Genomic DNA, 17,400 nt, shown 5'->3' with positions numbered 1-17,400 from the left:
CAGGCAAAATGGTGCCTGTAAATAGTCACCAGCACCAAAGTAGTAAGGTGTTCCTTTAAGAATGCAGGCTTTGGTATATAGTTTAATTAACTGTATTGGAACTGTATTAAATTATATCAGCCTTAAATACAAACAGTAAATAGTTAATAGTACAAGCTATATGCTAAAGCAGAGGTGTCCAAACTCGGTCTTGGAGGGTTGGTGTCTTGCAGATTTTAGTTCCAACTTGCCTCAACACACCTGAAAGAATGTTTCTAGAAGGCCTAGCAAGAGCTTGATTAGCTAGCCCAGGTGTTAGGGTTGGAACTGAACTTTGCAGGACAACGACCCTCAAGGACCGAGTGTGGACATCCCTGTGCTAAAGAACATTCAGAAGTTGAATTTAATCAATTTTAATCCTATAACAACAAAACTTTCCTAAATTATATTAACATGTTCCTGTTTTAAATATCATGTACAATATCCCTTGATTAACATTTCTTAGGGTCATTATTAAAGCTTCTTATACCAGAATCAAAACTTGGTCAGATTACATATTATATAATGGGGATGTACGCTGGATGGAGGCCCCTCTGTGAAATTTTGAGCCCCTAGAATAGCCTCTGGACGAGGCCTAATGCATCAGTGTAAAAACCCCTTTTTAGTTCTTACTGGTTCCTTTGTTTTTAACAGTGTACCTACTCGTGAACATGGCTTTTCACACTAAATGAGATACGATTAGTTTCACTGATTAGTCAACAGAAACCCAAGCTAATGCAATCTACTATGAAGAAAAGCATTGGCAATGAATGATTATGTCAATAAAAGAAACGTGGCAGTGTTAGATCTGTTTAAATAACATTCGCCCATTTGAGGTTTCAGAGGTTGAGTGAATGCGGTGTTATAAACGCAGTGTTGACATTCCTTCAACACATCAAGAGTTAATCTGTGCTACAGAAGACATAAAGAGAGATGTGTTTTAATCAGCCTGTGGCCAGAAACGGTCACATGAAGAACATGCGCCACAAACACACACACAAACACACACACACAGCTACAGGACACACCTCAGTCCACCGTCAGTTCTCATGTGATGGACTCTCTCGTGTTTACATTAATCACAAATTTAAATCATGATATACTGGAAATGTTCACTACTTTGCCACATCTAAGGTGCAGAGAGGGACCAGAGGTTAAATAGGGACAGAAGGATCTGGAATGCATTGAAGAGGCATTTTGTTAATCTAATAACATGTGGAAGCAATTTCTGATCAAAATCATTAACTGTGGAAGCAGTAACTGTATTAAATACTTTATTAAAATGTATTAACTGCCTTTATGAGGCAACTTAATACTGTCAAATTTCAGTTAAGTAATACTTTCTATTCATTATATAAGGAAATAAAATGCAAAGTATATTCAACTGTTTTGCACACTGATAATTATGAAATGTGAGTAATAAATTATCAATACTAAATATTATTAATATTTAGAAATAATAGGCTATGTAATGTTTCATGTTCTATAAAAGGAAATAATATAATAAATATAAGCCTTTTGTATTGTAATAAATGTCTTTACTGTCATATTAGATCAATTGAAGGCATACATGCTGAAAATTAATGTATAATGTTACAAAAGTTTTCTATTACAGATATAAGCTGTTCTTTTGAACCTCATCCTTATCAAAACAAATCTAGAAAACAATATTCACGATTGTTTACAACATTTTTAATGATTTAATTGTTTCTTGACCATCTACCTTGCATATTAAAATGATCTCTGAAGAATCTTGCACCATTTAAAGTATACATTATCAACAAGGCATAAAAACATGTTTCCTGTTAATTTATGTTAATCATGTTGAAACTTTGGGGTGAAACTCAGTGATTAGCACTGTCACCTTAGAGCAAGAAGGTTGCTGGTTTGAGTCCCAGCTGTGCCAGTTGGCATTTCTGCAGGGAGTTTCATGTTTTTCTCGTGTTGGTGTGGGTGCTCCGGTTTCCCCCAACAGTCCAAAGACTTGCGCTATAGGTGAATTGAATAAACTAAATGGAATGAGATTGTATGGGTTTCTCCTAGTCATGGGTTGCAGCTAAAAGGGCATCCGCTGTGTAAAACATATGCTGGATAAGTTAGCGGTTCGATCCGCTGTGTCGACCCCTGATGAATAAAGGGACTGAGCTAAAGGAAAATAAATGAATGAATGTTTCAACCTTAGTGTGACACTTTGGCTTAGTGGTTAGCACTGTCGCCTCAAAGCAAAAAGGTTGCTGGTTCAAGTCCTGGTGGGATCAGTTGGCATTTCTATGCAGAGTTTGCATGTTCTCCCCGTTTTGGCTTGGGTTTTTGCTATGGTGACCTCTTATACATAAAGGGACTAAGCTGGAAGAAAATTAATGAATAAATGTTTAACTTCATTCTTCTAAATAATTTTCGCTGTTTTAAGTTAGCTTTACGAGTTTAATATAAAAAAGTAAAGATTTAGGGCAACTACTAATTTTATTTATTGTGACACTGAATACTGGAAAAAAGATGCTGATTATTATGCTTTGTCATTAAATAAATAGCTTTTTAACATAAACTCAAATAGAAAAATCATTTTTATTAGTAAAAATATAAAATCTAAAAATTGCAATGCATTTCTGTAAACTATCGAAAAAAAATATCGCTTATATATAGCTTATAGCTTTATTTAATGCCAACTGCCGATAAATAAACAGCTTTTTAAAATAAACTCAAATAGAAAAATCATTTTTATTAGTGAATATATAAAATCTAAAAATTGCAATGCATTTCTATAGACTATCGAGAGAAAAAAATAGCTTAAAGGGGTTAATAATTTGGACTTTAAAATGGTTTTTAAAAAATTATAAACTGTTTTTATTCTTGCCGAAATAAAACAAATAAGACATTCTTCTGAAGAAAAAAAATTATCAGACATACTGTGAAATGTCCTTGCTCTGTTAAACATAATTTGGGTAATATATTAAAAAAGAAAAAAAATCAAAGGGGAGCTAATAACTTCAACTGTACATAATAATTGAGCATATTCCAGCATTATGGATGTGACATTTGCAGTAAAATCTTAAAACATAAATTCACATAGAAAGGATATGTTAACATTATACTGAAACATCTGTTTATTATTTCCAAAACAACTAATCACAAAGTTACGGGAGCAGAAAAATTATCTGTAAACATTTTTTAAATATTTTGAATGACGGAAATTAACATGCTTTATGGATGTGACAAAAACAGTCTGCGAGTTTACAGTATACAACATACTTTGTAGAAATTCTGTGATTTAAACTGCTTAACCCAAAAGAAATAATGCTAATCAAAAGGGTAAGAGTTGGCTCTCTATAGAACAAAAATAATGAATTTTATTTTATTTGATATTTTTTACATTTTTGAGCAAAAAGCTATGTTATGGATGTGAATTATGTGATAATTTTTTTTTCATGGCAAGGTTGTCATTTGCATGAAAATGCTCATATTTAGTTTTATTATGTCAGAATTATTAACCCTCCTCCTCCAATTTCTGATTTTTTCAACACATTCATTCATTTATTCATTAATTTTCCTTCAGCCTTGTCTCTTTATTCATCAGGGGTCACTACAGCGGAATGAACCGCCAACTTATCCAGCATATGCTTTAATTTACACAGTGTATGCGCCTCCAGCTGCAAGCCAGAAGTAGGAGATTTTTCTAAACATTTCTAAACATAATATTTTAATAACTAGCTGATTTCTTTTATCTTTGCCATGATGACAGTGCATAATATTTTACTAATCACTTACTATTATATATTTCTATAATAGTCATTAGAAATACCACCAAATTGTAGGGATAATTTCCAAAATACCACTTTTGCATAAAAGAAAACAATGCAAAATTTGACTCATAATGTATTGTTGGCTATTGGCAAAAATATACCCCTGTAACTTAGGACTTAAGGTTTTGTGTTTCAGGGTGATATTTGTAAATGTTAAACATAGACAATACAGTAGACAGAACTTTGTGTAAAGAAAAATCCTGTTTGCTAATATGCATTCAGTGTAAAGATTCAAATTCTGCTTTGTCATTACATAAACAAATATGTTTTAAATATATATTCAAAAAGAAAACTGTAGTTTTACATATAAACATATTTTCACCATTTGGAGCAATATGAAATAGAAATACCACTGTAGGGAGGATTTCCAAAATCCTGCTGTAACCTCTGGCCGGAATCAAGGTCAGGTCAGGCTATGATATCCATCCAATCTAATTGTCAATTTGCAAGACTTTGGCAAGACCGAAAGCAGATTTACCCCATTAGGAAAACATCCTGAAGTGGAACATTCCCTCTCTCCTCACCCAGAGGGCAAGTTAACATTGGTTAAATAAAAATGTGACACTCTCTTCTTATTTACAGTTTAACCTCAAGCGCTGGCATCCAAACACTCTTGTGCTCATGCACTTTCACTTACCCTGTCTGCATAACATTTACTGACACTTTTCACTTGTTATACAAGGAGCTGCTACACCGCGTCTCTGTCACAAAATGTAATATCATTAAGCACTGTGACACGCTGAAAAAACATTGTGCTGCTGGAGCCCTTTTTTTCTTTTTGTTATTATTTCAGTGCTTGGCTTTTTAGTGTCAAACTAATTACTGCACTCGCAGTCGTCTGGTAGACAGTGAAGGAAAAGAAGAAAAACGGATTAAACACACATTCCTGCTGTCCTTTCTACACACACACCCCACTGAGAAACATTACCAATTAAATCAGTGTACAGAAATGCACACACACACACACACATCTCTGCCGTTCACAAGAATAACACAGGTGACTAATGTTCTTCACAATGTGGGTTAAAATTTTAAAGCAATAGTTCACCTGAAAGTATTCACTGTCATGCCTCATTTTCCATTATGAGCTGTCAAGAACTGAAAGAAAACAGGACTAAAAAATAATATGCATCTTAAAAATGGTCATTCAGCTCTTGAAGCATTATGGAAGCTTTGCGTGAACATAATTTTATTTTAGTATTTATTCATTAGAATGGTATTAATTCATATTTTGAAGTAAGTTTTATATTTTCAGTATTATTTTTTACAATTTATGAACCATGAGCCATTTGATTTTGTATTAATTATTTGGTAGCACTTTTTAAAATTGGTCCATTAGTTAATGTATTTACTAACATTAACTAAATTTAAAGAATCTTGCTAATCATTTATTAATCATATTTCAACATTAATTACTTATGCATTAATAAAATTCAAAGCTGTGATTGTCAACATTAATGCACACACTGAGTTAACATGAACTACACTCAATTCTTTTTGATGCTTGTTCAAACTATTTAAACTAAGCTGAATCAGCACAATTTTTGTTTAATCCACTTAAATTTGTAAAAAAAAAAAAAAAAAAAAAAAAAAAGTTAAGTTAACTTTTTGATTTTTGTTAAGACCACATGAAGGAATTGTGTGGAACCCAGTGTTTTTTACAGTGTAAACATGAGTTGGCATTACTTAACTTCAGAAAAATTAACCGATGTTAACAATAATGAATAAATACAGTAATAAATGTAGTAATAATTGTTTGTTTATCTTAGTAAACACATTAACTAATAGACTATTTATAGATAATTTTAAAGTGTTACCAATTATTTTCCTATGCAGTTTAATTTTTGCTCTGTCATGCTCAATCCCTTACCTTCTGCTCAGAGCTTTCCACCCCCATGTAAGTCTTGAATTAAAAATAAAAAAATTTTGGAGGTAGTTTTTTTGAAGCATCTTATGCCGAGTTCAGACTGCATAACTTTAGCCCCGTTTTTGACTCACTGACAGGTTTTGAGAACGCCCGTGAGATATTTGGCATGCTAAAAATCTGGAGCTGTCGGTGATTCAAATCATGAAATCATGCCATGTGAAATGTGTTTCGATTGAAAATAACATCGCCGATTACCTACAACCAATAAGAGAGCAGTATGCACTAGTGTGGGTACCTGCAGGCCAGCGGGATGATGGGGCAGAAGTTAAAAGCGCTTATTTTCATTTTATGTGGATCCAAGAAATGGAGGAAAAACTAGTGGAAATTCGGCAGGAGCACTCATGTCTGTTTGACGTGTCATATGAGCAATACCACAACTGGGTCGAAAATTAAAAAAGGTTGAGGAGAAATTGCAAATTTTCTTCAAAAGTCATGTGAGCAAAATAAGTAAATTTTCTCTATGGCTAAAGCCTTCTTTTTACATTATGTAGTTAATAACGAAAGATAGATTATGTGACCTCGCTTTGTTTCCATGTCACTTCTCACGTTTGTTTGGTTGTGAGATGAAGTTTGGACACAGTTGTCGGCGATTATTCTTATATTAAGGTCATGCAATATGAAACCCCCTGTCACCGATCCATCCTACAGTGTTAACAAAGCACCGACAGAGCTTTAACCCAGATAGTCATGCAGTGTGAAAACATCTTTGAATGTCTGAACTTGGCATTAAAGATGTTGCCAGAGTTCTTCTGCATTTAGTTTGTCTTAGTTTGTTCTGTTTCTTCATGTCATTCCAGACAGACTGGAAGATGATCAGGTCAGACCTTGTGCAGGCAATAATCTTACTTTTTATTTACAATTTAATGACAAAAATAATGTTTGGAAATGTAAATTGATATTTCAAACTAACATGATACAGAAAAGTATAAAAATAACTGACTTTAAACATTTTTTTAAAGTGGAAATACTGGTGACCTAAGACTTTTGCACAATACTGTATTGATGGTGTTTAGTCATGTGCTGGTAGGCTAAATCTATTCGTTCACTTCTGCTGCTTTGACTTCAATTCATACTTTAAATGCACTTAACCTGCAAATTAGATTAGAAACTGTATAAAAAGCACACAAACGCACTCACAGTTGTTGGTACCATAGATTGTTATGGGCAATGATGCTACCAAATCCATAAATTTCTCATTTCTGGCTGTTCTTTCTCTGAATTCTGTAGATTTGCAGCCCATGCATGTCTCCTTGTCGGTTACTAATGCAAAACCTTATTGCACAACAATTATAAATTTTTTTGGCTGAGAAAAAAAGAGAAACTATTCTTGCCGTGACTTGGTGGTCAGCAGGAGATCATGTTTTACCCATCATGATGGCGTACATTTTCCTAATGCTGTGACGACAAATGAAAACTATGAATATCTGACTGTGTTTTTTGCTCACCTTTCCAGATACCATCCACATGCCTACCACCATGACAAACACCACCGCTGACCAAAAGGCCTCCTGCCCTTTGATGGTCAAACCTCAGCGTCGCCGCCTGGTCAGCAAAGACGGCCGGAGCCAGACAAGAGGAAACACAAGAGGAGGCTCCAGAGAGACGTGTTTCAGTGCTCTGCGGGACTTGTGGGGCACATGGCTGGCGCTACGGTGGCGGTGGGTGGTTTTGGCTTTTTGTGGCTCATTCCTGCTTCACTGGCTGCTGTTTGCTGTATTATGGTACCTGCTGGCTCGGGTCAATGGAGACCTGGATGTCCTGGATCATGATTCTCCTCCTCCCGGTCATGTGCTGTGTGTTAAACATGTGAATGGGTTCACAGCCGCCTTCTCGTTCGCCCTGGAGACGCAACTCACTATTGGGTATGGCACAATGTACCCAAACGCAGACTGCCCCACTGCCATCGCGCTGCTTGCCCTGCAGATGCTTCTGGGACTCATGCTGGAGGCCTTCATCACTGGTAATCTTTCGTTTTACTGTGGAGATATTATGTGTAAAGTCTGTGTTAGAGATTTTATTTGAAAATGATTATTTCAGGGTGCTTTCACACTTTGGTCCACACCCAGGTTTGTTTGACATCAGAGCATGGTACATTTAGCTAATGTGAACGATGTCTTCTGAACTTGTGTGCGCACCCGGCAACCGTACCCAAGTCCACCTGAAAGAGGTGGTCTAGGGTACAGTTTGAGCTACTCTGGCTCATTTCAGTCCTGTTATGAATGCAATCATACCACATAACAAAATTAAACCAACAAACAACAAACTTTAGTTTTCATAACATTTATAATGTGTATCACCTAACTTTACCTTGGTAACAACTGGGACTGAGTTAAGGTAAACACAGTGATAATGTCTCCTTGCCTCTTCCAAAAACAACCTCTGCGGACATCGCGTTATGTTAAGAACGAACTCAGGAGACCGCGAGGGCAGAGAATGCGTCCTTTGAGAAATGGGATGCTGCGTTCTTCCTGATGGTCACATGACCTTCACGCTTTTTAAATATTAAATTATTTAAACATTACAGCATTCATACAACGATTTATTGTTTCCCCCCTCTTCAAAATATATACTTTGCATAAAAATATTATAAATATGCTCTGCACAATATAAATAAAACAGATTTTAATACGAATTTCAGCAAACAAACAACCCTTAATGTGTTTATTCCTTTATTAAGATGTCCATGTTAATGTTTACTTTCACCATTTCATTTAGGGAAACTCCTGAGGTAAATAAGTGATATCTCTGAACTTTAATAATAAATCTAAATAAAATGCTGCGCTTCCCACCTCCAGTCGCAATGACTTCTGGGACTTCCAGAGCGAGTTCGCTGCTCAAGTCTGCATCAGTGCGTCCTCGATATCAAGAACACATCCGGGAAGTTTCTTGCGTCCTCCGTACTTGCGGTCTTGAGTATTGGAACTGAACTTAGGCAGCTGATGATGACGTTGCTGGAGAACACGAGGACGCAAGACCGCTGAAGAATGCATATTGAGAAACAGCCAATGTGAACACAAACCAACCAGCCGGGAATGTAGCAAGTGGGGTCAATCAAACTTTGGTTCAGACCAGGCAATCAACCCAAGTGTGAAAGCACCCTCAAATTGGTCAAAATAGAAATGGTGTGATTTGAAGGATTATTCCAGGTTTGAAGTGCCCGCAAATTTATGTAAAATACTACATAATACTACATAAATAGTATAAAATACTATAAAAGCTACATTTTATTTTTAAAGCAAAGATCTTTAAATTGACAAAAATATTTTTTAAAGAAGTTGTTATATAATACAAAATGCATACTGATTTACTATTATTAAGTTTTTTTCTTAATCTATTGTTAAAACTTTAATAATTAAATATATAAAATAATTGGAAAAAGTGCTGGAAACGTATTACCTGGTGACCAACTCAGACAATATATTGTTTTAAACGACTAAAAATATTAAGCGGAGTTATAAAAGGACTCATTACCATTATGCAATTAAAACTATAAATAAACAGAAAAGCATTCAGCATTTTCTTGTATTTTAACTTAAAACTCAACAAAATAGGACTTACACACTACAGCTAATCACTAAATAAAACAAATCACTAGACGCAGATGATTTCTGCTTAAATATAGTGTCATACAACTGTTAATTAACAGAACTGTTCATTTTTTTTATGTGTGTGTAAAGCTATGTATAATGCAGTAAATGCAGTGGTTCAACCAATAGTGTGTAAGTGTAGAACACATGCCTACGGTACTGAAAATGCTTGGTACACAAACATGTACACTGGGTTGTGCTGGGTTGTATTAACCCAACGTTGGGTTCATTTTTTCACCATGATTTTAAATGACATTTTTTGTTTGTTGGTTAATATTTGACTCCACATTGGCCTAAAACAGCCCAGCCTTTTATTGAGGGAAAGTAGCTCCCTATAGTTTACCATGCTACTTTGAATATTCGGTCTGAAATCACATGCAAGTATGACTTCAAAACAACATTAGCACTATTTTTTGACTAAAGAATGTTGTACGATGTTGCAGTCATAAGCTGCTAATATGATTTTACTCTTTAGAATTTTCGTGTGGGTTTGCTCCGGGTGCTACGGTTTACCCCACAACTCCAAAGACATGTGCTTTAGGTGAAGTAGGTAAGCTAAATTGTCCGTAGTATATACGTGTATGTCCCGGTCCTCCAGGTTCGGGGTTGAGCATTGGGCTAACGACCCACTTAGTAAAAATTTTAAGTTACGAAACACCAACATGGTGTGGCTAAATATCAACTTCAATATAAACGGCCCTGGGGGTAAGTAAGAAACTATTTGGAATTTGCAAAGGATGCTTTTCTGAAATTAAATTATTAAGGATAAAGTCTGAATGTGTGAATATAAAACCAACTTTACCTCAGTCAGCCTTTTTAGAGTGTACAATACAATATCTCCCATTAAAAATTGACTAACCTTTGCGAAATATACATCATAACATTAACTTGCTGAAGCTAGAAGATTCCATTAAACACTTTTGAACAAATAAAACACCATATACAGTACACATACATCCCAGATTTCCATTAATGCTTAAATGAAGTATCATCAAACTGTTTACCTGCTGACTAATTCAGCACGTTCCCCTGTTTATAAGTGAACCAAACTGTAACTTAAAGACAGCATACATAATGAAAAACAACATTGTCACTTATTTACCTCATAATCTCACAAAGACTCAATACATATGCATGAGCAGGATGCAAGTTTGTTTCACATGCATTTCACATGGTTAAAGGTCAGAAAAACAGCCAGAAAGACTCTTTCAGAAATATACATTTAAAATAAAACTCATCACGAGTACTTTGCATATGATCTGTGAGGCAATGAATGTACATACACTACAATTCAGGCTTTATATTGAGCAGATAATCCTGACATTTAAATTGAACAATATAGCCTGGAATGAAATCAGGGGTACTTCCAGGGGTAAATCCAGCGTTATCTTATCATGGGGTTTGCACGTGTTGATATATCAACATATCTGCCAAACTGAAAGCTGTAACCACCACCATAAACACACAGCAAGTTAATCAACTAATGCAACAAACAGCAGGTTTACATAAAAATCACACCTGCAAAAATTGTTTTTGGTTCACTGAAAGCAGCTTAATTAGTGATTACCTTTTGGCTCATTCTTCTTCTTCTTCTTCTTCTTCTTCTTCTACTACTACTTTTTCTTCTTTTGATTTTATTGACGGCTGACAACCAGCTTTAAAGGTGTTTTACCGCCACCTACCTGACTGGAATGTAAAATTGTAGATGACAGAATCAGGAAAAATAATAATAATTATAATCTATCCATCAAACCTGTGTTTTATAGATATTTTATAAGATGCTTAACCATATTCTGGGCTCTTCCATCTAAGAGATTCTGAATATTAATATTACACTCATTCTCTATTTGAAACATTTCTCTTCTTTTCTTCTCATATTTTCCAATAATACATGTTATTGATTCCTTTACTTTACAGTTTTCACATAAGCCTGTTGGATGCTTGCCTATCATGTGTACTTTCTGATTCAGACAATTATGTTTCTTGATCTTCTTCTTCTGTGATTTTTGTGAACCAAATTCTAGAGTTTCATTTTATCTCAACTGCACTCATTTCTGAACGCAGGTTTGCAATCCAATCAGACCAGCTGCTGCTGTCACGTGACTAATCACTCAGCTAGAAAAACTATCCTGTGATTTTGACATCAAAGTTTTTTCAAATGGCACTAGTTTTAAATAATAAAAGATGTTTTCACAATCTACCAGAGACTTAGTGCTAAAGTAATCAAACTCCCAATTGAGAAAAAAAACAAAAGATTGTTTGCATTGTGGGAAATGCAAATAAATGTATTAAATTAAGTTCATATAAAATAATTACAAACATATATAAATAATATTTCAAACTGATTTTTATCTGTTAAGGATGTTTTTCTCATTTTGAATGCTAAGCCAAATATTATACATATTTGATATAGTTTATCTTTACAAATATTTTCTAAATTATTATGATTATTATCATTATTATTATTGTTGTTGTTGTTGTTGTTGTTGTTATTATTATCCTTGCTGTCTATATTATAATCACTTTTAATTTTATTTTCTAAATTATAAGTGTTGCAGTTTTGTTTAGTCTTTACTTATTTCAGTTTGTAGTTTTCCACTATTGTTATTTGCCTTATAGGCATCATGTTGGCACAGTGGGCAGCACAATTGCCTCACAGCAAAAAGGTCACTAGTTCAAGCCCCGGTTGGGGGCTATTTTTTCCTATTTTAAATGCCAAGCTATCATAACATGACATTGGTTTATGACAATTTGTTTCTAAATAATTTATTTTTATACATATTTGTTATAGTTTATCTTCACAAACAACTTGTAAATTATTATTATTATTATTATTATTATTATTATTATTATTATTATTATTATTATTATTATTATTATTATTATTATTATTATTGCTGTCTCTATCATTATCATTATTAACTTTATTTACTAAATTACAAGTTTTGCCATTTGTTTAGTCTTATTTCAGTTTCTATAATTTATCATTTAAAAAATATAGTAATTTACCACTATTGTAAAATTGCTTTATTATTATAGTAGTAGTAGTATAAATAATAACTTATGTCCACATTTTCCATTATTATTATTTAGCTTTAATACCAAAGTTCAATTACATACGAACTTTTCAATTACATTAATTCTCTAAATTCTAGTTTCTCACTTCTCATGTACATATGTGTCAAAATTATGGACTTTTTGTGCAGTATAAAACAGTATAAACCCCTTTCTTACATTTTAGCTCCATATTGTATAGTTTACCTACTTTACTGGATATAGTAAAGTAGGCATTTCATTCAGAAATATCAGGAAAAATGTTTTAAAAGAGTTATCACAACCTAACAGACTCCCCCTGCTCATCATGTCTGTTAAGTATATGCCAAATACTTTAGACCAGGGGTACCGCTTGCCGGTATGGGCCCTATGAAAGCATTTTCAAAGGGCGAAAGTGAAGAGCAGGGGTGTTCTGGTGGGCCCCTAATAGTATCTCTTGGGGCCCCAAAATGGTGTGGGCCCCTAAAATCATCCTAATTTCCTCTCCACCCCCCTGTCTCAGACAGACGTAATCTGAGAATTTAACTGAAAACAAACAGGAAGTTCATTTTCAGACTTCAATTAAAGATTACAAGAGCAAACATTATTGTTCACAGTGACATGCACAGATGAATGGTTTACCACAAAACTAGTAACGTTAACAAAATCAATATGGTTAGTTTTGCTTTCATGTGTGCTTTAAAACCCCAATTCTTTCTCTGCCCATCAGGTGCATTTGTAGCCAAGTTCTCTCGGCCTCAGAAGCGATGTGACGGGATCCTATTCAGCCCTCAGGCTGTGGTGTGTGAGCAGAAAGGCCAGCGCTGTCTAATGTTTCGAGTGTGTAACCTCCAGCCACAGCCGCTAGTGGACGTATCCGTGAGTGCTGTCCTCTACGAGGAGCGAGACGATCACGAACTCCACCAAACTGCTCTGGAGTTCAGCATCGACAACCTGGGCTCCAGATCTTGCCCTCTTTTCCTCTCCCCTCTGACCTTCTTTCACCCTTTAAATCCATCCACTCCTTTCATCAACAACCCAAGCAGTCAAACACACTTTGAGCTTGTAGTGTTTCTCACTGCGACTCAGGAAAGCACAGGGTCTGGTTACCACAAGAGGACGTCTTACCTGCCTGACGAGATCCAATATGGCTACTGCTTCTCCAAGGTGACGTCTGTACACCAGAACAAAACCCCAAACATGCGCTATTTTGACACGGTGCCCTGTCCCCTCACACTAGCCAACACACACACCACTGATACACCGGATAAAGAGCATGTGGTGGTTCAGCTGAATGGAGAAGGCAGCGACCGCGTGGAGTAGAAGAAGTGCTGTGTATTAATGCAAGGGTGTATGAATTCTCCATTCATAAAAAGGGCATTTCATTTCACAACACGACCTCCAGTGAATGACTTATTTATCCCAGAAGACAAGCTTAGCTAGCTATCATCTGACATGTCCGTTTGCCCTGTTAGGTACACTTCAAAATGCTGCTATGAATGCATTGATTCATGCGTTCATCTTGTAGTACTGCTGAACACGCACCATGACAGATGTTCAAGATTGTCTTCATCTGCGATAAGTGGAATGTACAATGTTTTATTGTATGAATCTTCACCCTGATTCCACTCACAACTCAAGACCCCAGACCAAACATCATGTTTGAGCCCTTACTTACTGCGTTAACTAAATTATTGAAGCGCTTTATGGAGAGATTACCTCTTCATCCATAAAGACATTTTTATCAAAATGAATTAATATTACTTTTAACGGGATTAGTTACTTTAAAAAGTGGGTAAACCCATTGTAACTTAGAAGTATGTTGACGTAAATTAATTTTTAAAATTATCCACAGTTCATTTACTTAATTTTAAGGCAACGTTCTTATTTTCTTAAGCAAGTCAAGGAGTTTACTCACTTTTTAAAGTCAACTAATCGCTTTTTACAGTGTAGAAATGAAGCGTAAACTTACTTTAATGATGTTTTTTTTTTTTCTATACTACAAGTGTATGGTCATTATTAAAGACCACATACACACTAATGATAAATTTATTTGTTGGTTCACGTTTTAGTACCTAATCCTGTCCTGTTCACATTGTTTAGCAGTTTACAGGAGTGACGACCACATCCAACAACCAGAAAAATGCTAAATGCAGATACTGTTAACGTTCACTGAGGCTACACTTTGTACTTTTTAGGTGCTTATATGGACTCTTTAGGTTTAAACGTGAACAATTCGAAAAGTTACAATCCTAGTAACAACTTTGTACCTTTATTTTAACAAGAGTGTTTGCAGAGCTAGATATCACAGGGAAAGTGATTCACGCCTTGACCAATTTGTGTTGCCAGATCTTGATAGAAAAAGCATTATAAACTGCAAATAAATGTATATACTTTTTATTTAAAATATTACACATTACTCCCATCTGCCCACCTTATTTTCTACAGTAATGGATACTTCCGGATATATACAGTCAAGCCTGAAATTATCCCTACCCCTGGCAAATTCTGACTTAAAGTTTTTTTTTTCATTCATTTATTTTCTTTAGGCTTAGTCCCTTATATATCAGGGTTCATCATAGTGGAATGAACTGATAACTATTCCAGAATGTGTTTTACGCAACGGATGGCCTTCCAACTGCAAACCATTACAAGGAAACACCCATACACCACCACATTCACACACACTACGGCCAATTTAGTTCATCCAATTCACCTATAGTGCATGTCTTTAGACTGTGGGGCAACCAGAGCACCCAGAGGAAACCCACGCCAACATTGTAGAACATGTAAACTCTACACAGAAATATTTCCTGGTCCAACCTGGACTCAAACTAGCAAATTCTTGCTGTAAGGTGACAGTGCTAACCACTGAGCCACAATGTCACCCCTAGTTTTCGTTCAAATGTAAATAATAACTTTCTTCTACATCTTCTTATTATCTTTGAGAGAAGCCTGTGTCATTTCCAATAAAAAAATATATATAATTCTGGTTGAATAGAAGTAACTTTAAGTCAGAATTTGCCATGGTTAAGAATAATTTCAGCTTGACTGATTTATTTCAATGATGTTTTAGAGCAGGGGTGTCCAAACTTGGTCCTGGAGAGCTTGTGTCCTGCATAGTTCAGCTCCAACTTACTTCAACACACCTCCCAAGAAAAAGCTTAATTAGCTGCTTCAAGTGTGTTTAACCGGTGTTGGAATTCAAATATGCAGGACACCGGCACACAGGACCGAGTTTTGACACCACTGTTTTAGAGATTTACCCACCAGTAATTGATTAAATTTGCTTTCATTTTTATGTTTTATGATGTTTTAAAGCCAAGTCTAAATGTGTATCGACCTGGTTGACCCTTTGTGGATAGGTTATCATTAATAGACAAAAAGTTGGTGGCACGGTAGCTCAGTGGTTAGCACATTTGCCTCACAGTAAGAAGATCGCTGGTTCGAGTCCTGGCTAGACCAGTTGGCATTTCTGTGTGGAGTTTGCATGTTCTCCCCGTGTTGGCATGGGTTTCCTTTGGGTGCTACGGTTTCCCCATAGTCCTAAGACATGCGCTATAGGTGAATTGAATAAACTAAATTGGCTGCAGTGTATGTGTGTGAATGTGAGAGTGTTTCCCAGTACTGGGTTGCAGCTGGAAGGACATCCACTGTGTAAAACATATGCCAGAATAGTTGGTGGTTCATTTCGCTGAGACGACCTCTTATACATAAGGGACTAAGCCAAAAGAAAATTAATGAATACTAAACAAAAAGCTCAAAATTCACTCTTAGTGATGTCAGGAACAAAATTTAACCAGAAGAAATTGGTCAAAATTCTTTATATAGTGAAAGTTAAATGGTTAAACTATGTGGGCATAAACAAAAAACATGAACAAAACACAACACTGACATCTGCTGTTTATCTTAAACTACAGAACACTGTACGAGTTTGGAGAATTTGTTATATTAAATTGGTCAAGAAAAGCTGATACACATGAGATGGCTGAAACACTATGGTAAGAGAGTGTCAGTCATGCTATTTCAGGAGAAGAGTGAGTTTTGTACATGGACTGAATGATAACTTTACTGTGTTAAATAACTTTTAAATGTCGTTGTCACTCCTGAAACTTTACAGTGTGTATGTGGACAGAGAGCATTTCAATGATGGTGTATTTTTGTTTGTTTCCCCCTTGATCAAAACCAATCAGATTTAGGATTAATGAAGAAAATAAGCTTAATGAACTACAAAAACTGCATCACCAACTTTAAATTGTCAAGTACCCAGACCTTAATGTCATCATTTACTCACCCTCATGTTTTCTCAAACTCTTAAGAAAACTGCTCATCTTTTGAGAAAAGATTACAGCACTAGTTCACCCAAACATAAACATTCTGTTATTAATGACTCACCATTGTCTTCTTTCAATCCTCTGAGACGTTCGATCATCTTCGAAACACAAATGAAGTTATTTAATGTGAAATCTGGACGCTCTCTCATCCACTAATCCAAGGGTGTCAAAATCAGTTCTTGGGCAGTTTTGTTCCCAACACACTTACCAGTAAGTTTTAAACCAGCCTGAAGGGCTTAGTTTGACCAGGTGTGTTTGATTAGAGTTGGATTTAAACTGCAAAGCTGTGGCCCTCCAGTGACACCTGTGCTCTAATCTGTATGATTACAGTTTGAACCACTGAAGACATGAGGGCTGTGTCTGAAATCACCTATATCACTCAGTAGGTACTGCATTTGAATTTAAATGTGCTATTCGATGTGCTGATAGAAATGTATGTTTTACAGTATGAATATCAGTAGTACATGGAACACGGACATAATACATCTGCCATTATTTCTTCATTACATGACCTACACTTCACTCCCATTTATGAATTCTCTCGCGGTGCATCAAGGGATAGCATTGGGTCCATTTGATGCACACTTCAGAATCTCACAGAAAGTTGTAGGTTATCAAGGTACTTCTCATATACTGTTTTTCAAATCCTATGAATTTAGATATACTACTCGGCTTACATACTCTCTTTAGCGTACTATATA

The 17,400-nt window shown here is 35.4% G+C and overlaps 1 protein-coding gene and 1 long non-coding RNA gene across 6 annotated transcripts in view; one reads left to right on the top strand and one right to left on the bottom strand.

Annotated features, from left to right (window-relative positions):
* kcnj13 (potassium inwardly rectifying channel subfamily J member 13) overlaps positions 1–15,771 on the top strand; it is a 54,516-nt gene extending 38,745 nt beyond the window's left edge. For 3 of the 5 annotated variants that reach the window (XM_073923062.1, XM_073923061.1, XM_073923060.1), the window contains 2 exons: positions 7,199–7,705; positions 13,096–14,777. In XM_073923062.1, coding sequence (XP_073779163.1) covers positions 7,210–7,705; positions 13,096–13,688 — 1,089 coding nt within the window. In that variant the 5' untranslated portion in view covers positions 7,199–7,209 and the 3' untranslated portion in view covers positions 13,689–14,777. Of the gene's footprint in view, positions 1–7,198; positions 7,706–13,095 lie in introns of those variants that run through there. The other 2 variants (XM_009291899.5, NM_001045549.1) reach the window with 2 other exon arrangements.
* LOC141377912 (uncharacterized) lies at positions 5,027–10,934 on the bottom strand. The gene is made up of 2 exons (XR_012391032.1): positions 10,900–10,934; positions 5,027–7,721 (listed from the first exon to the last, which is right to left on the bottom strand). It is a non-coding gene; the product is annotated as an uncharacterized lncRNA (long non-coding RNA).
* Positions 15,772–17,400: the final 1,629 nt, after the last annotated feature.

This window comes from Danio rerio, chromosome 15 (genome assembly GCF_049306965.1).
Source record: "Danio rerio strain Tuebingen ecotype United States chromosome 15, GRCz12tu, whole genome shotgun sequence".
NCBI classification, from domain to species: Eukaryota; Metazoa; Chordata; class Actinopteri; order Cypriniformes; family Danionidae; genus Danio; species Danio rerio.
Note: the sequence above shows the minus strand (reverse complement) of the source record. Positions and strands in the feature narration are given on the sequence as shown.